Source organism: Leptidea sinapis, chromosome 17, assembly GCF_905404315.1.
Source record: "Leptidea sinapis chromosome 17, ilLepSina1.1, whole genome shotgun sequence".
Taxonomy (NCBI): domain Eukaryota; kingdom Metazoa; phylum Arthropoda; class Insecta; order Lepidoptera; family Pieridae; genus Leptidea; species Leptidea sinapis.
The window spans coordinates 3,617,920-3,638,820 of record NC_066281.1 but is presented as its reverse complement, the minus strand read 5'-3'; the positions used below and the strand labels follow the sequence as shown (position 1 = coordinate 3,638,820).

Sequence of the window (20,901 nt, the reverse complement as noted above, 5' to 3'; positions counted from 1 at the left end):
GAACTGATCATAATCTTCTGGTGTTGCTAAATAGTATGTGCAGTGTTAATCACATAACAACATACTCGAGTCATATTTGAAAAAAGGGAAAGAACTGATCATAATCTTCTGGTGTTGCTAAATAGTATGTGCGGCGGTAATCACATAACAACATACTCGAGTCACATTTGAAAAAAGGGAAAGAACTGATCATAATCTTCTGGTGTTGCTAAATAGTATGTGCAGTGTTAATCACATTACAACATACTCGAGTCATATTTGAAAAAAGGGAAAGAACTGATCATAATCTTCTGGTGTTGCTAAATAGTATGTGCGGCGGTAATCACATAACAACATACTCGAGTCACATTTGAAAAAAGGGAAAGAACTGATCATAATCTTCTGGTGTTGCTAAATAGTATGTGCAGTGTTAATCACATAACAACATACTCGAGTCATATTTGAAAAAAGGGAAAGAACTGATCATAATCTTCTGGTGTTGCTAAATAGTATGTGCGGCGGTAATCACATAACAACATACTCGAGTCACATTTGAAAAAAGGGAAAGAACTGATCATAATCTTCTGGTGTTGCTAAATAGTATGTGCGGCGGTAATCACATAACAACATACTCGAGTCACATTTGAAAAAAGGGAAAGAACTGATCATAATCTTCTGGTGTTGCTAAATAGTATGTGCAGTGTTAATCACATAACAACATACTCGAGTCATATTTGAAAAAAGGGTAAGAACTGATCATAATCTTCTGGTGTTGCTAAATAGTATGTGCAGTGGTAATCACATAACAACATACTCGAGTCACATTTGAAAAAAGGGAAAGAACTGATCATAATCTTCTGGTGTTGCTAAATAGTATGTGCAGTGTTAATCACATAACAACATACTCGAGTCATATTTGAAAAAAGGGTAAGAACTGATCATAATCTTCTGGTGTTGCTAAATAGTATGTGCAGTGGTAATCACATAACAACATACTCGAGTCACATTTGAAAAAAGGGAAAGAACTGATCATAATCTTCTGGTGTTGCTAAATAGTATGTGCGGCGGTAATCACATAACAACATACTCGAGTCACATTTGAAAAAAGGGAAAGAACTGATCATAATCTTCTGGTGTTGCTAAATAGTATGTGCAGTGGTAATCACATAACAACATACTCGAGTCATATTTGAAAAAAGGGAAAGAACTGATCATAATCTTCTGGTGTTGCTAAATAGTATGTGCGGCGGTAATCACATAACAACATACTCGAGTCACATTTGAAAAAAGGGAAAGAACTGATCATAATCTTCTGGTGTTGCTAAATAGTATGTGCAGTGTTAATCACATAACAACATACTCGAGTCATATTTGAAAAAAGGGAAAGAACTGATCATAATCTTCTGGTGTTGCTAAATAGTATGTGCGGCGGTAATCACATAACAACATACTCGAGTCACATTTGAAAAAAGGGAAAGAACTGATCATAATCTTCTGGTGTTGCTAAATAGTATGTGCAGTGTTAATCACATAACAACATACTCGAGTCATATTTGAAAAAAGGGAAAGAACTGATCATAATCTTCTGGTGTTGCTAAATAGTATGTGCAGTGGTAATCACATAACAACATACTCGAGTCACATTTGAAAAAAGGGAAAGAACTGATCATAATCTTCTGGTGTTGCTAAATAGTATGTGCAGTGGTAATCACATAACAACATACTCGAGTCACATTTGAAAAAAGGGAAAGAACTGATCATAATCTTCTGGTGTTGCTAAATAGTATGTGCGGCGGTAATCACATAACAACATACTCGAGTCACATTTGAAAAAAGGGAAAGAACTGATCATAATCTTCTGGTGTTGCTAAATAGTATGTGCAGTGGTAATCACATAACAACATACTCGAGTCATATTTGAAAAAAGGGAAAGAACTGATCATAATCTTCTGGTGTTGCTAAATAGTATGTGCGGCGGTAATCACATAACAACATACTCGAGTCACATTTGAAAAAAGGGAAAGAACTGATCATAATCTTCTGGTGTTGCTAAATAGTATGTGCAGTGGTAATCACATAACAACATACTCGAGTCATATTTGAAAAAAGGGAAAGAACTGATCATAATCTTCTGGTGTTGCTAAATAGTATGTGCGGCGGTAATCACATAACAACATACTCGAGTCACATTTGAAAAAAGGGAAAGAACTGATCATAATCTTCTGGTGTTGCTAAATAGTATGTGCGGCGGTAATCACATAACAACATACTCGAGTCACATTTGAAAAAAGGGAAAGAACTGATCATAATCTTCTGGTGTTGCTAAATAGTATGTGCAGTGTTAATCACATAACAACATACTCGAGTCATATTTGAAAAAAGGGTAAGAACTGATCATAATCTTCTGGTGTTGCTAAATAGTATGTGCAGTGGTAATCACATAACAACATACCCGAGTCATATTTGAAAAAAGGGAAAGAACTGATCATAATCTTCTGGTGTTGCTAAATAGTATGTGCAGTGTTAATCACATAACAACATACTCGAGTCATATTTGAAAAAAGGGTAAGAACTGATCATAATCTTCTGGTGTTGCTAAATAGTATGTGCAGTGTTAATCACATAACAACATACTCGAGTCATATTTGAAAAAAGGGAAAGAACTGATCATAATCTTCTGGTGTTGCTAAATAGTATGTGCAGTGGTAATCACTTAACAACATACTCGAGTCATATTTGAAAAAAGGGAAAGAACTGATCATAATCTTCTGGTGTTGCTAAATAGTATGTGCGGCGGTAATCACATAACAACATACTCGAGTCATATTTGAAAAAAGGGAAAGAACTGATCATAATCTTCTGGTGTTGCTAAATAGTACGAGTATGTGCAGTGGTAATCACTTAACAACATACTCGAGTCATATTTGAAAAAAGGGAAAGAACTGATCATAATCTTCTGGTGTTGCTAAATAGTATGTGCAGTGGTAATCACATAACAACATACTCGAGTCATATTTGAAAAAAGGGAAAGAACTGATCATAATCTTCTGGTGTTGCTAAATAGTACGAGTATGTGCAGTGGTAATCACTTAACAACATACTCGAGTCATATTTGAAAAAAGGGAAAGAACTGATCATAATCTTCTGGTGTTGCTAAATAGTATGTGCAGTGTTAATCACATAACAACATACTCGAGTCATATTTGAAAAAAGGGTAAGAACTGATCATAATAATATTTATTTCTGAAAATAAATACTTTCGCACCATAAATCAATGAGCTTCTTATGAGCCTATACATTATAGACTTTGAACATTAATGCCACGAAATAAGGTGTTAATTTGAATGACTGTGTCAATGTTATCTGTATAAGTTAATGTATGTATAATGATGAACTTTTAGTAGGTGATGGGGAGTCTAGTTATCTAGAGTACATCAATGTATGGATAGCTAGATAAATTTTTAGTAATTACAGCTCACCTTATCAATCTAGTATCATGTAAATCATCCATTGCTGTTGGTCGTTCATTTATCAGCTGTTTGAGCGTGTTAGCCCAGAGTGTGACGGTGTCGTAGAGTAGCATGGCGTGAGGCCCGGGATCAACGCATTGTACTTTAAGAAAATTGCATTGTTGCTTCCATCGACTCTCCCAGGCTGTGGTTTGATTTGATAAACTTGTGTTAAGTGATCTCTGCAATCATAAGAAATACATAATATGATAAACTATTTAGGAAATATTGGTAAAGGTAAGACCTGGTGGTAAGAAAATAGCTACCAGCCTTTCAGCCTACCAGATGTCGGTAAGTGCTTCATTTTAGAACATGCACTTGTCATATACTAGATAAAAGGAATTTATTTTCACCAAAAATGATTCCTTTAGAATTCTTTTGGATGTCATTTCTAATATACTAGATACTACTACCGCTTCGGAAACAAATGGCGCTCTGAGAGAGAAGACGCGGCGCAAGAAACTCTCCCAGCCTTTTTTTTTGCGTTCTTTTTAATAAAAATATACAATATTGTCCTGTCATTTCTGTTGCTATAAAATAATCATAATCTAGTCCCAGGCTGTCCGATCACTTTGATATTCAGCTGTAGAGTAATAGGATTTACGACAGAGCTATTTTTAAATAAAAAAAATTATAGATAATGCCTGAACAGTGGTTTGGACGTTATAATAATTTATTTATTTATTTTATTTTATTAGGAAAAGAAACAGTATTACATGACATAAATAGGTTAAAAAAGTCTACATCTATTAACCATTTACAGTTTTCGCATATAAGAGACTATAAGCGTGTTACAAATAATGAACAAAAATACAAAAAAAGATCAAGAAGTAATACAGTAAAAGTATATAGATATAAATACACGAAGACAAACTGAATGGATATTATAGTATTCAGGTATTCAGCAATCAAGAGAACACACACTCATCCAACGCCTCGTCAATGTACCTCTTAACGCGTTTGGTGACGTATTGAATATATCGAAATCAGGCAAGTCTACTGATATCTGATTTATTGCTTGTGGACACCTTATAAAATATGAATGTTGCCTGTAATTAGTATTGCAATGAGGAACGTATAGAGTACATTTTGTCCTGGTGTAGTTATTGGGCGCTTTGATACCAATTTGTGATGTTAATTTAGAAGAATCTATCTTAGAGTGAAGTAACTTAGAGTAAAAATAAGAGTATATATTTAACCTTAAAGCTATTAAGTATCTTATGAAGCCTACTACAATTAGTTATAATCAATCCCTTATTTCTAGTGTTATAATAATGAAAATCACTATTAAGAGCAAAAAGGTGACAATTTTTGAGAACGTATATTAAAATTTCATAAATGTACTGACAATGAACAGTCATAATATTTATTTCTTAAATTTTCTATGAGAGACTGTCTATATCAATGTCAGCAGCATTACCCCTCAGTAATAAAAATTGATTATTTTCTACAAGTTAATAATCAGCTTATTTTTAGATTTTTAAGTAAAACTTAATGAAAAAGATTAGACTACCTAAAAGTACATTAAATAATTAAGACAGTATAATGAAGTTACAATTATTGTAATTTATGAATCACCACAGGTAACAAACATAAAAAATAGTCAAATTGAGAACCTCCTCCTTTTTTTTGAAGTCGGTTGAAATTTGAAATAATTTTTAATGCCTTTTTTTTATGGAATAGGAGGACTAACGAGCGTACGGGTCACCATTTCTTAAGTGATCACCGTCACCCACAAGCTCTTGCAACACCAGAGGATACCCATGTCGTATCGTCCCGGAAACACCGCACAAGGAAGTTCATTCCACAGCTTTGTAGTGCGTGGAAGAAAGCTCCTTGAAAACCGCACTGTGGAGGACCGCCACACATCCAGATGGTGAGGATGATATCCTAACTTGTCGTGCGAAGGTGGAATGCCTGAGTAACTAAAAGTCTTACCTCACTCGACCAGTTTATCAGCCATTCAGATGCAACAGAAATATGGCCCAAGATCATCTGCTCGAGTTGTTCTGCGGAGCATTTGTCATAGGGTCCAGGTTTATGCCAGTTAGGTGGGAGAGTAGCTGGCAACATCCACACAGCGCCAGAATCTGGTGTCAGACTAGCGTTGTAACCCGCACAGAGGACGCTTCGTACTGCTCTAGCGTCTTCAACATATACCAATATTATACGAGCATTTTTCCGTACAACACGCTCTGCCCACTGTTAAAAAGAAAATGAGAAACATGAACATAAAGAAACATTGAAGAACTAAAACAATTTAAATGCCAAAGGAGGATTGCGAGAATGCATGTATTTTGGGACCCACTGAATGAAGTGGCGTACATCATGGAAACTTTTAAATAATTGTAGAACGTAACAAAACTAAGAAAAAAGTAAATCGTAAGTAAGTCTAAAAAAGTGGGAGAAAAAAGATATGCTTATAAAATATAACCTAAAATTATTAATCAATATCTATTGTTCAATCAATAATTTGTAACTTATGTCTATGCCTAATTACTGTCTGCTAAAAGATAATATAATATATTATATGTGGAAGGTTGTTGTTGAATAATTGAGGATTCATAATTCATTCTTTTTTCAAGCAGGTATCGAACCTTTTAAAGACTCTGACTTACCCACTGATTTTAGTAGGTATCAAAAAACGATAATAATCTTATTGAATTTTATTGTGAATTACTACTGAATTGGGTAGGTAAAGATAGTTTGATGGTGTCGGAACATCCACATAAAAATTACTGTCATGTCAAAGAAATGTAGACGTCAATATTCAATTGCGCAAAACGTTCCGTTAGTGCAAGATAATTTACTTTTTATCTATATATATAAAAATGAATTGAACGGCTGGACCGATTTGGCAAATTTAGGTCTTGAATTATTTGTGGAAGTCCAGAGAAGGTTTAAAAGGTGAATAAATAGGAAAATGCTGCTAAATTAAATAAAAACAACAAATTTGTTATTCCTTTGATGTGTCCATACATAATTTCAATGAGAGAATTTATTGACGCACGGTTTGACAGTTCTGCTGTGAAACAATTTCATTACGACAGCAGGGTGCATATTTTACGATGTAATTTTTGATGTTATGATATATTATTGACAAATTCATATAAAAACATTATTTTATTTATTATATACAGAACAACGTCTGTCGGATCAGCTAGTTAAATTATAATAATTTATTTCGTTTGTCTCCCATATCTTACCGCCTCAATATTTTTTGTATAAACATCCTATAAGCTTAAGTTTATAATTAATATAAACTTGTACATGAACGATGCTTCGTTAATTTTTAATCAAATTTCATTCAGTCCATTCTCGCCATCCTACTTTATATTGTTGTAACCTATCACTACGAAATTAAAATACAAAAGTTATTAAAATTGTAAGACTGATAAAATGTTATATTGCAATAGAATCTTTCCCGGATTCTATCGATTTATTTGTAAACTAGCTGCCCCGACAGACATTGTTCTGTTGTAAAAAAAAACTCTTGCGGATGGAATTTCTTTAAATCGCCAGCTTCTTAGCTGATCTCTACTCGGCGAAAGGAATATTTCTACCAAATTTCAAGTCTATATCAATCAAATCTGTCAATATCTCTGGAACTATAAGGTGTAGACACCTTATAGTTCCAGAGATATCATGATGAGTGACTATATACGTGGAAATCTCTTATATATATAGACAGATAGAAGATAACTAGCTGACCCGACAGACGTTGTTCTGTTCATAATAAAAAAAAAACTCTTGCGGATGGAATTTTCGAAAACCCGTTCTTAGCTGACCTCTACTCGGTGAAAAGAATATTCCTACCAAATTTCAAGTCTTTAGCTCTTATGGTTCCAGAGATATCGTGATGAGTGACTCTCTACGTGGAAATCTCTTATATATATATATATATATATATATATATATAGATTGCGCTGTGATTATGTCAAAATCATCATGTTTACGTTTGGCATTCTATAGCCGCGCATTTTGCGGGGAATTTCTTGCCTAGCAAGCCACTTTTGTAGAATCAATTACTAGTTCCAGCTTTCCCGAAGCGATATGACTTAGGGACATTGTAAATGGAAATCTAGTTTACATAAATTCCTTAATTAGATTAAATTATTTAAAAAAAACTTAATATTATTATCATAATTATTCACTTCAATTTGTCCAAATATATATTTCATCTGTCTTTTTCTTTTATAATATTACATTACCTAAAGCTAGTTATTGTCGTATTTTAATAGTTATTAATTTATGCTAAACATGCTGAGTACACACCCTCGTGGAGTTGCAGCCTATCTTGTATTTAGCTGTTTTTTTTTGTTTATTATGTATTTGTTGTAATTCTGTTGTGTGTACCTATTAAATAAATAAATAAATTCAAGCATAGAGCAATGCATCTCTTAACCTCAGTTGTTGCGGTTGTCCATTGACGGTTGCCTCACCACGTGAGTTTCTTGCCTTGTTGAGAGTAGGATGAATTAATTTAAATACTGTTTGTTCTATATATCAAATAAAGTTGTTTGATACGTAACTCACCGATGAGAATATATCTGGCTCCAGATCTGTTCTGTCTTCGGGTAGGTCGAGTGGAACGATAAAGTCGACACCAAGGCTGGCCGTGGACAGAGCTGATCGAGTAGCTGGCTCAGTCACGGCAGCCACTCGGCGCCAGCCCAGATGGGACATGAGAGCAGCGAGCGCTGATGCTGCCAGGCGAGCGTCACCGGCAGCTTCAAGAAAAATTGCGTACGTAAAAAGTACACATGTCAGAAGTGGAACCTTCATTGTGTATGAACCTGTAAACTGCATATGAAGTCCTGGTACATGTTGCTATGATGACGCATGATTTCAACCGATATGAAATGTATTACCATCACCGCTACCACATTTATGTCCTCCTGGTGTCTATGTATAATGAGGTATACGCGCCTCATACATAAGACAATCTCTTCTTCAACTATGATCGCCTGGTAGCAAAACACTGTATAATGCTTCCTTTCTCATTTTCTCCCTCGTTAAATCTTGTGAATTTATTTATGTTTCTGTCTCTTTTTATTGTCGCTTTTTCGTTTCATCGACTCTCAAATCACAACAGTGCTAAGAAAGTTTATTTATTTAAAAATTGAGCCCATTGATCAAATCTTGTTTGATTAATTTTGTTTTGTTTTTGTACACAGACTTAGTTTACCTTTGGTTTACCTCGCTTCGCTCAAATATACGCCGCAGCGAAGCGATACCACAAGCGACTGCGGCATAGTTAAAATTTATTTGACAATCTGGTTAGTTACCTAGCAGAGCAAATGGTGCAGCAGGAGATGTAGGAACTTGAGCGGTGTACGCAAGGACTGGCAGACCATGCGTTGGGCCCTGGCGTGCTACGTCTGCGAACGCGGAGCCACAAGCCGGACCGACCACGGCAGAAAGCATGCTGTACTCTCCTGTACCGAGTGCGTCGATCATGTATTGGTAAGCTCGGGCTGCGTCACAATGATCATCGTAAGTCTCTACCTGAAAAGTCAAAGCAAAAATATTTTACTGACATAGAGTTACATTTATGATTAAAAGTCGTGAAGCCGGTTATAACGAAGGTTTTCATGCTATTCGACATAATATTATATGGTTAGATTCCTAACATAACTGAAAAACACAAAAACGACAAAAAATTAATAGAAGCCCTCTTTGCTTAAAAGACACCTTAAATTTTCTTACTTAATACCTTATAAAGCGTCGAATAAATCATCTATATAATATATAAAAAAGAATGTATGTTTGTATGTTCCCTATAAACTCCTAAACTATTCGAGCGATCTCAATTAAATCTTTTGTAATAGATTCGTTGAAGTTCAGGGAAGGTTTACATATATAATTTTTAAGGCAAAACAACGTTTGCCAGGTCAGCTAGTATTCAATGAATTCATCAACCGAAACCATTTTGGAACGTGTCGGGCGAGGATCGAACCTTGTTCTCCGTGGTTAGACTCAACAGTTCTACTGCGACGACGGTTTTTTTTATTTTAAGAAATTTTAAATTTTTATTATTTATTTCACTATATTATAAAATAGTTATATTTTGATATTTCGTTGTGCTCTCGATTTCCCGCAATCAAAATTAGTACTACATACCTCGAGTCCTTACGTAATGACTATAAAAATATATAATAATCTGCCAGACAAAATTCTGTATAGATAACTAAAATGAATTTATCAAAATACTTAAAAACTTTTTATTAGAAAAATACTACTACGCCATTAATGATTTATTAAACGACTCAAACGAAAATAAATAAAAATATGGGTCACCTACGTTCTGCTGCGGTCAGACCAATAGCGACACCCAAACTGGGTATCACTAATTTTTTTTTTATTAATTTTTTTATTTGACGAGCCTGGTAGCCCATCAACCAGTTGTCGTTGGACTGGCTTTGTTTTATCAAAATCTACATATGAGACATCTAGCAGTTCCAAAGGTTTCATTCGATCACCAGGATCTTCATCATCTTCAACAAGCTCTGACCACCTTTTTTCTAGACTTCCTCTAATGTATACTGCCTTGTATAATTATAGTATTTACTCCAAATGTTATATTTAAGGAATGTATTCATGGAATTGCAATAAATTGAAATTGTGCTATTGTTTTAGTTCATTGCCACCAGCTTATCTTTAAACTATTGTATCTTCTTTTCTGTTTATTGACTTAATAATAGGTCGATCCCATTTACAATTCAAATCAGTAAACAGCACCAATGTAAGTAATGTAACTAATCTCAATGTTATCAAACTAATTATTATTCTCAACTGAGACTTTCTATATTACTATACAATTCATAACAATGTATGTATTTTAATAATCTCTTGATTACTGCGTAATTAGTCTTCTATTCTTTTTTTTACTTTAAACGCTGGCAACGCTCCTGTGATTCCTCTGGTGTTAAAGTGAATGTGGGCGGCGGTAATATCATATATAATACAAAATATAATAACTTAAGCATACATAAATACGAATAAACATACAACGATTCGGAAAGAAATTCATCATATAAATATTTTCAACTAAGTCTATTCCTTAGATATATGTATATTTGACCTGCATAATACAATATAGATATTCAAAATACGATATATATGAATGATGATTATCATAACTTCGATTATAAGAAACACGCTTTTTATAGAAAACCGAACAAAAAAATAGAAAAACGATAGAAAAAAATTGCATAAATTAACAAAAATCGTATTTTGCAATTTGAAAAATGGAAATTTTTTATCAAATTGTGTAGTTAATATAATATTTATTAATTCCCTTTGATACCTACCTACACAAATTAATAACAATGGGAAGACTAATGCAACTGTTTACTTCAAATGTCACGAGGGGCTGCTGAAAACCAGTGTTGTGTTGGTGTCTTCTGCACTGACCAACAATATATTGAGTCAGCTCCTTTTAGCAGGGAATCACGCTCACACTGTTATTTTTAATCTTTATAATATTTTTACGGTATTTAATTTAGTATTTTAAGATTTTAATTAATATTGTAAATTGTTGTGTTTTTGTGTGAGTGTTTTTTTATTGCTAATAAAGTATTTCTATTTCTATTGTTATCGGTCCTCAATAAATCTACGAATCTTTACAGAATCTGGCCGTTTAAAGTGGTTCAAAATCGCGCTTAAATGAGACGGTTACAAACAAATATACATACAGTTGAAGCTAAAAGGACTAAACAGCTAAAATTTCAGGTAAATCTTTAATAAATCTGCGTTTATATTTTTTGGATTGAACTACTGAATGTTAACGTTCCAAAGTTTTATAAAGTGCAGCCTATTTGACAGATAAAAAATTCAATAAAAAGACGAGCCTCGGATTATTTTTTCGTCTGTACTTAATCTATAAGAGTCATAATATATTATTTTATGTACAATGTACCAGTTGACCAGTGGACCAAGGTGTCAATTGAAATAACAAGTACATTTCATGGGAACTTGAACCGATGAACGTCAGATTCGCTACAAGTGTGTCAATAAGCCGGATATCAACTATCTTATGTTGATATAAACCGCTGTAATAAATTTTAATTAGTTTAAACAGTGCAGCTGATATAAATACCATCTTTGTGCTGCAAAAGAAAGGCTATTTACGTTATTTATACCCTAGGTTCTAATGAAGCATAAGAAGCAAAATAAACATTTTGACTGTTGCATCTCAATATATTCTTGATAATGTTCTTTAATATGTTCATAAGCACGTTAAGGAATTTGCTAGAAGCTGCGACGATCATGATGTTAACACGAGGAACAAACATTAACTTGTTAGAATCTTTATATCTCCTCGGTTAAGACTTTTATTGGAGGATGTACAAAACAAATGAGTTTTGAAATTCAAAAGAATAGTTAAAAACGTTTGTGTGGTAAAGGTTATTATAACATAAACGATTTTCTTAATGATACCACAGACTGGGAATGGAGCAAACACCCTTAGGCTATTTAATTATAAATGTTTATTGTACGATATTACATAGTAATCCATATGTAGTAAAAAAGCCCGCTGAGTTTTATTGCGCCCGTTCTTCTCAGGTCTGAGGCATGCTTTTTCGAATGCATCATCATATCCTATTTGAATAAAAATATTGAATTTACCTTAAATCTTGCAATTCCAACGGACTCCTTCTCTAGATCTGCTTCGGCTAAGGCCGCCGCCGCGGCAAGAGCTGATGCATCATACACTTCTTTTTTCGTTGTCTTTGGTATTAGCACAGCCACCCGGACTTCCAAGTGTACATTTCTTATTGGATGTGCTGAAAGAAACTCCAAAGCTGCATCCTGGGCTCCTTTAATACGCTTCCTTTCAGCTAATTCATGAATCTCGGACACTTTTAAATTCAATCTTATCAACGCTCTAACTGCAGCTGGCGATCTGGCTAGAGCCCTTGTATTTATCAATTTCACTAATCGGCGACTTTCGAAGTAGCACCTATCTGCGTCTGAGTCTATACATGGCGGAGGACCGAGTGGGAATAAGTTTTTTGCTAGATCCTTATATTTAGGAGCCCAGTCACATAATAATGCTCGGTTTCCAAACGAAGTGGCTATTCTATACACTTCTGCTCCTAACGGTACCACAATGCTGTAGAGTTTATAGGTGAGTACAATTTCAAACAAAAGTAGTCCTTCGCTTTCATCACTTGTAAATATTATAGCACATTCTGTCGAGTTACACCATTCCGGTTTTAAGGATGTGAATTTTTCTGGTAACAATATACTGCAACAAAAATGATAAGTAATAGAAACAAAAAACTTGGCTAGAGCATTTCTGGTAGTCATAACACTTCAGTTTGGAAACTGAAATTACGTGAAAAACTTAATTTGAAGATAGAGTCTTGGATAGTTGAGATATACTTAAGTGAAATGTTTATTCAGTTATATATATCTCGACTATACCCATATATAAAAATAAAGTAAAAAAACCGAGGTTGTCTAAACTAAAAAGACATAAAAGGCCGGCAACGCTCCTGTGTTCCTCGGGTGTTGCTAGAAACTGAGGAGCGGCGGTGATTACTTTACATCAAGTGATCTGTACGCTTGTTTTTTATCCTCAATGCATAAAAAAAAGAATATAACTATTATATATTTTGTGCACATAATAGCTCATAAAAAATATTTACAATTTTTATAATGAGCCCAAAAGTATATATGCAGGCGCTACCTATAGATAAAAATTAAGAGATTGCAATGCGTAAGCACTAAAAGAAGAACAAAGTAATGTTTTGTCTCCACACATCTATACATATAAATAAAATTGGAGTGTCTGTTTGTTATATTGAAATAACCATTTTTTACTACATGTATATTATGAATATGTATACGGTACATACACCAAAATAGCATTTTTTAAACTTTTGTCTGTCTGTCTGTTTGTTCCGGCTAATGTCTGAAATGACTGGACCGATTTTGACAGGTTTATTTGAGAAAAAAATTTTTTTTTAAAAATAAAGTAAAGTTGCACTGTCCGAGAAACGGTTTAACTCTAAAAATAATTTATATGGCATAACAACGTTTGCCGGGTCAGCTAGTGGGTAATAATTTTATATTTTTGGAAGAATCATGCAAAACTAAACATTAAAATTTGTGTAAACTTTACATACCTATCATTCGACTTATTGTCATTCGTAAACGAACCAACTATTTCAGCCATAGAAACATGATATTTTGTTGCAATAGTCGAGTCAGCAAAGTCCAGAATAGATCTGGCTGGAGGTGCAGCAAGACAAACTCTTCTAGTCGGTACAGATATATCACCAAGATCATCCAATCCAAAATCGTGCAATGAATTGGTTGGCAATAAATTTGCTGTCGGCAATGATAGAAATACTACATTGATTTTGGCCTCAATTAGCTGCCTGATAGTGGCAATTCGGCACATCTCTGTGTCAGCTCTGTATGGTGACCAGCATTCTGCTGGAGGGGGAACAGCGTGTGCTTTGACTCCAGCTGTTCTCATGATAAGAGCACCTAGCTCTGCTAAAGCTGGTGCAACGTCTTCTCCTCCTGGTATGCATGCTGTTACCGCTAATGACGTTTCTTTGATGATAGTTGTGTTTTCGCCTGAAAATTTATAATTTTAACTACATACATTTTCTTCATTAAAAAAATGGAAATACTGAGAGTAATTGGTTATGCGCGAAGTACGCGATAGTTTGAGTTGTATGTTGGGTGTATGTCCTTACTCCTTGCCAACTTTTTTTTTATGAAAATAAGGGATGAGACGAGCAGGACGTCCAGCTAATGGTAATTGATACGCCTACATATAACAATGCAGTGCCGCTCAAGATTATTGAAAATGCCAAAGATTCTGAGCGCCTCTACAGCTGAGCTCGTCACTTTGAGACATAAGATGTAAAGTCTCAGTTGCCCAGTAATTTCAAGAGCTACGGCGCACTTCAGACCGAAACACATTAATGCTTACACATTACTGCTTTCCGGCAGAAATAGTCGCCGCTGTGGTACCCATAATCAATCCGGCATAATAATTAATGGCAATCCTAAGATATTTGTAGTTACAAATAATTTATTAAATTCCGTCTAGTTGGATACCACAAGGGCATCTATGTTTATTGCCAAGTAGTTGTGTTTAAGCACTATATTTAGTGTTTCGATTACAAGTGCATTTTGCAAGCGAAATTTCTGGGGCTACATTTAAAGAATGCTGGAAGAGTTTCTTGCGCCGCTCCTTCTCTCTCAGAGCGCCATTTGTTTCCGAAGCGGTAGTAGTATCTAGTATATTAGAAATGACATCATGATATGAAATAAATGCCTTTATGCCTTTAAGTTCAAAAAAATTTATGTAGTCTTACCTCTAATAAGGCTGGCGAGCAACAGAGTGCACGCCAGAATCCTCCACCTGTAAATAAAACGTGTCATTAGTCTCGGAAACAAAACCAAATTTATTGTTATCCTAAGAATCAGAATAAAGTTATTCAAATTCAAATATTTTTATTATTGAACGTCAAAAACTACCACCTATTCAAAAAAGACTACCTGAGACCTGAGAAGAGGGCGCAAGAAACTCAGCGGGCTTTTTTTTATATAAAAATATGGATTACAATGTGATATAGTACAATAAACATTTATATTTAGAGAGGATGAGGGTGTTCGCTCCATTTCCAGTCTATGGTGTCATTAAGAAAATCGTTTATGCTTTCGTAATCTTTCCCACACAAACGTTTTTCAACAATTCTTTTAAATTTCGTAACACATTAGTTGTGTACATTTTCTGGGATCATATTCTAGAAGCATATACATCGCCCTATAAAACAGTGCTTTAACTTTATACTAGAGCGTCCGAATTGACGCACGCACACATACACACTATTTACACGACCGCTAAGAAATCTTGGGGAGACAAAACTATCGAGTGCCACAACGTACGCTACCGAGACTGGTCACTGGCCGAGTTAAGTTATACTTTGTTGCCAATTATTACTTTTATAGTATTAAATAATGATACTAAAAATGTGCATATACACAAAATTGAAGAATTGTAACTAAGAATAAAGTTATTTGTTCAGCAAGTGAGCAAGTTATTTTTTGCTGCGAGTGCTGACTTTAAATCACGAATTGGCGAAGTAGTCTTAACTTGAATCACAAGCGTAGCGAGTGATTCTAATATAGACTACTGAGGTAAGTGATTTAAAGGCACGAGACAAAAAAAAATTTGCTCTCGTGTGAAACATACAACTTTTCACCTCGACTAGCGAGAAAAGTGTTATAGGTTATAGTAAGAGAAACAATTAAGATAATATTTAACGATGTTTATTATAAATATCATTACTAGTATTTATTTTAAATATTAAGTTTTTAAAAAGGCAAAAGTAAAATTTATAAATCTAAATTTCGTAACATATTAATTTTTTTGACAATGAGATAATACGCTAGGCTAAAATGAGTTTCGGAACGCACCGGTTTATTTCTTTAACGCGGAGTAACTCCCGGATGTATGGTCATGTGGGGTTCGAAATTTAAATCTATTCGCCTCACGCTCGCAGCAGAAAGCGTTTTTGCTGCGAGTTTTCACGTAGCAATAGCGCCCTTTTCGTGCTGGAGAGGTGAAAAAATATATTTTATAATCAATAAAATATTTTACTAATAAGTAACCATTCGTTACATTATCATATTAATATACATAAAATATAAGTAATATCCTAAGCGTTTCTCAAGTTCGTCAATTTCAATACTAAATAGTTCAACTTAGATTACTTTAAGTTATCACTTCTGTCAGATGTCCTAAGACGCACACTTTTTTATATATTAATGTATAAGTTAAGAGACACTATAGCAATAAATGTTTTTAAGCATTAGAAAAAAAAGATATTTTCCTTGTAAGTATATTAATTGTATGATATACAGTTAAAGTTGAAAACAAACGGATAATATGCTATCTTAGTCAATATATTATAATATTATGACTATATATTTTATACTAGCTGACCCAGCAATCGTTGTGTTGCCAAATTAAAATTGCGATATAAAAGTAACTGTTGATCGTAGATGGGTGAAAATTTGAAGTTGTATGTATTTTTTAATGCTGACTCATAACCAAATTTAAAAAAAAATACAAAAAAATAAAAAATTAAATCGTGTGGACCACATCGTTCACATATAGGGGGATGAAAAATAGATGTTGTCCGATTTACAGACCTACCCAATATGCACTCAAAATTTCATGAGAATCGGTCAAGCCGTTTCGAAGAAGTTTAATTCTACAAACACCGCGACATGAGAATTTTATATATTAGATCAAGCACGACTAAGCACTTACAAAATTCATGGTTTCTTAAAACTTTGATAACATTAAATGAAGATATCGCATTTTTTTTAGATAAGGGCCAAGTGTAAATAGAATAAAACTTAAAATTCTAATATCATTTTATTTATATAGATAATAGTCACCATGCAATCAATTGAAGGGGATTATCGATATCGATATTTCAATTAAAACATTGTTATGTTTCATTAGATTTTATTGGCCATCAAATAATTATGATAACGTTATGAGATTACTAATTATCACACGAAAGTATATATTTTGTTGTCTTCATAATATTATTACTTTATTTTTTCAATATATTGGAACAAAACAAATCTTATAAATATATTTACAATACTCTGACTACATAAAATTAAAACTATCATTACGTGCGTACCAAGAATACTGGCAGCATTACCGCGTTGGATAGCTAGGCTGATCCGTTGACTGAAATAGCTGCCAGCGCTTGGGTTTCCAGTAGCTTTATTGAGGATAAGGAAGACAGTGCTTTGTACATTCTCCGCGCCTCTGGGCCCCACGGACCAAGTGTCTCGACACCAAACGGCACAAAGATGTATGACTCACTGAGACCGACATATTTGCGACTCTTGCTGTGTTCGGCAGTAACCAGGGGTGAGACAGACGCCTTCAACTGACGTTTTCAAAAGACTGTAGTGCCATCTCTTAGTTGGCCCGAAAATGAAAGCTTTGTCAGCTGTCACTCGCTTTGAAACCTTTCAACTTTTCTTTATTTGTGTCACTGCCCACTGGTCATAAAATGGCGGCTACTTCTAGCGTTTGCGCATGTACGTAGCTCTCGTGTTCCACTTCGCTTATTTACAATACTAAATCTACTCTTTATATTCTATGTTGGGACAAAATTAAATAACTAACTCTACGCGCAATGTCAACATTAATTATAATAAAAATTGCAATACCTACATTAAAAAGTAGTTAGTTATTTAATTGCGTCACAATATTAAAAATGAATTTTATAATTTCGAGCTTATATATAGTTATTTTCGGGGCCAATCTCCAGATGGCGCTAGTTTTCAAATAGAGAGCTGATAATGCGTAGAGAGGGCTCTCTTTTCCCTATATATTATTATACTCTTTGGCAGTAACCCCAGCACCAACTGACGTAACTTGGACACGAGAAGGAGCCAGAGTGTCGACGCAAGTCGCGTCCCACACCAGCACCCTTCCCATTATTTATTTTTTCAGTTATACTGATAATAACTGTTGTGATGTTTTGTTAACACTATAATAATATGTATCTTTAAATAAAGTCAGTTCTCAGCGAGCGGTTGTTTGATTCACAACAATACCTACACTGTGTAATACAATCGCAGCGATTCAGTTCTCTCCATTTTAATATCGCAAAATATTGTACAATGTATTGGCGCCAAAATGACAAAACTCAGTGAACAATCATTTAAAAATGACAGATTCTAGCGATTCTTTTATTCGGCCCACATTCTAGCGCTCTACAAAGCGCAGGTCCGGCCACATATAGAGTATTGCTGTCATCTCTGGTCTGGCGCACCCCAGTATCAGCTCGATCCATTTGACCGCGTGCAACGCAGAACAGCTCGAATTCTCGGGGACCCAGTGCTCTGTGAACGGCTGGATCACTTGGCGTTGCGTAGAGACGTCGCTTCATTGTGTGTCTTCTACCGCATTTATCACGGGGAGTGTTCCGAAGAGCTGTTTAACCTGATTCCTGCCGCCGAATTCCACTTTCGCACGACACGCCACAAGTTAGGATATCATCCACACCATCTGGATGTGTGGCGGTCCTCCACAGTGCGATTTACAAGGAGCTTTCTTCCACGTACCACACTTAACATCAGGTGACCCATACGTTTGTCCTCCTATTCCATAAAAAAAAAATCCAAATGAAAATATTAATACTTGCTGTTCATCAAAATATTAATAATAACACAAAGACAGGCAGACCAGCGGCTGTCAGAGCTCGTCGTAATATAATAAATAAAAAAAAAACATAAAAAAATATGAAATAACGATAAATATTATTACAAAGTATTTACAACAATAACTATAAAATGATAAATGACTATTAGCTGCTACTCCACGAGTCAATTACTGGGGCTTCTGAAAACAAGTAATATATTGGCGCCACGTAATTTTTAAGTAATTAATTATTAGATAATTAACACGTCTAGATAAAGCCTCTTGCTGCTAGAACACCGATGATAACAGGCCAGGTTTATTATTTTAGTGTACGTGACTAGCTACGTGTTACACTTGCGATTTGTATGTCACTTTGTGTTAGTGAACGTGCGTTAGTGGAAATAGAGGCTAACAGTTCACCGCTATTTTTTTCGACAGTGTTCATAGCTGTCACAGTCTATCTAGCTAGGTTAGCGATCCTACCTACTAAGCTAGAGGTCCTGGGTTCGAATCCCGGTAGATGCAAGCATTTATATGATGAATATGGATGTTTGTTTCCGAGTCATGGATGTTTAAAAGTATTTATGTATGTTTATATGTATTTATGTATGTTTAAGTAAGTATATTGTATTAAATATATCATTGTCTTGTAACCCATAACACAGGCTATATAATATGCTTAACTTGGGGCAAGATAATTTGTGTAAAAAGTGTGTCAATATTATTATTATTATCTAAACGTATAAATGATCTAAGAATGAACAATTGTATTATTTAATTAGTTTTAGTCTGAGACTTAATTATCCATTATGTTTTGTTATTTAATTGTGTTGTGGGGATTTTCTATAAATAAAATTTTATTCTATTATATTCTATTTCATAGAATACTTATTACCTTCGCGGGTTCAGATTCCAAATTAAATATCTTAAACGATATATTATTGCAAATACTAACAAGAGCGTATACCTACTTGTAATTTCGATTCTATTTCCCACCCAAGAATGTCAAAACCTCTGTTATAAGTGAACCAATCGTTTATCAAACGTATTAAAAATTCATTGACCTCTCGCAATAAGTGACTCATACATAAACCCATCATAAATACTATCAGGTAAAACTAAGATGTACGTTAATCTAATATATAAAATTCTCGTGTCATGGTGTTAAGCTTTGAACTCCTCCGAAACGGCTTGACCTATTCTCATGAAATTTTGAGTGCATATTGGGTAGGTCTGAGAATCGGACAACATCTATTTTCCATCCCCCTAAATGTTAAGGGTGGTCCACACGATTTTTTTTTTATTTTTTTTTGAAATTTGTTTTTATTATGAGTCAGCATGAAAAAATACATACAACTTCAAATTTTCACCCATCTACGATCGACAGTCCTTTTGTATCGCGATTTTAATAGCGGCATTACAACGTTTGCTAGGTCAGCTAGTAATAATATAAGGTAAGTTTATATGTGAGGTAATTTTATAGTTGTAAAGCTTTTTTTATTAAATTGAGGGACGAGACGAGCAGGACGTTCAGCTGATGGTAATTGATACGCCCTACCCATTACATTGCAGTGCTGTTCAGGATTCTTAGAAACCCTAATAATTCCGAGCGACACTACAATTGCGCTCGTCACCTTGAGACATACGATGTTAAGTCTCATTTGCCCAGTTGCTTCACTAGCTACGGCGCCCTTCAGACCGAAACACAGTAATGTATACACATTACGGCTTCACGGCAGAAATAGACGCCATTGTGGTACCCATAATCTAGCCGGAATCCTGTGCAAAGGAGCTTCCCACTGGTAGAGTAGGTAGGCTTGGAAGCACTTACTTACTTTAGCAATAACAAACATGTTAAAGTACTGGTTAAGCAAAATCTGAGTTGCATCATTTGACAATTTTAAGATGACGTCATAACTGTTAATCGTAGCTGTCAAATCTTCGTCGGTTCGGCCGTTTTCAATAACGTATCTCTAGTTACGGATACATTGCTGCCACCGTTTAGTGACAAGATATTATCTATCCATAGTTATGTCCAATATAATTATAGTCCAATGCTCTTTGTCAATAGGTTATTGAAATGTAAGTAAGCGTAATAGGATAGATTTGTCTACCTCTAGTAAGTTAAACTAAGGATAGATAGGTTATTGAAAACGGCCGTAAAGCTATTGTTAATGTTACATATAAATAAATACTGTATAA

General features: G+C 34.5%; 1 protein-coding gene across 1 annotated transcript in view; it reads right to left on the bottom strand.

Moving 5' to 3' along the window:
• The window catches only part of LOC126969201 (uncharacterized), a 44,432-nt gene that overhangs the window by 8,327 nt on the left and 15,204 nt on the right, over nucleotides 1–20,901 (bottom strand). Inside the window, exons 3-9 of the mRNA XM_050814519.1 lie at nucleotides 14,834–14,880; nucleotides 13,625–14,084; nucleotides 12,120–12,741; nucleotides 8,777–8,996; nucleotides 8,025–8,218; nucleotides 5,427–5,690; nucleotides 3,459–3,670 (exon numbers count right to left, since the gene is read on the bottom strand). Coding sequence (XP_050670476.1) covers nucleotides 3,459–3,670; nucleotides 5,427–5,690; nucleotides 8,025–8,218; nucleotides 8,777–8,996; nucleotides 12,120–12,741; nucleotides 13,625–14,084; nucleotides 14,834–14,880 — 2,019 coding nt within the window. The remainder of the gene's footprint in view (nucleotides 1–3,458; nucleotides 3,671–5,426; nucleotides 5,691–8,024; nucleotides 8,219–8,776; nucleotides 8,997–12,119; nucleotides 12,742–13,624; nucleotides 14,085–14,833; nucleotides 14,881–20,901) is intronic.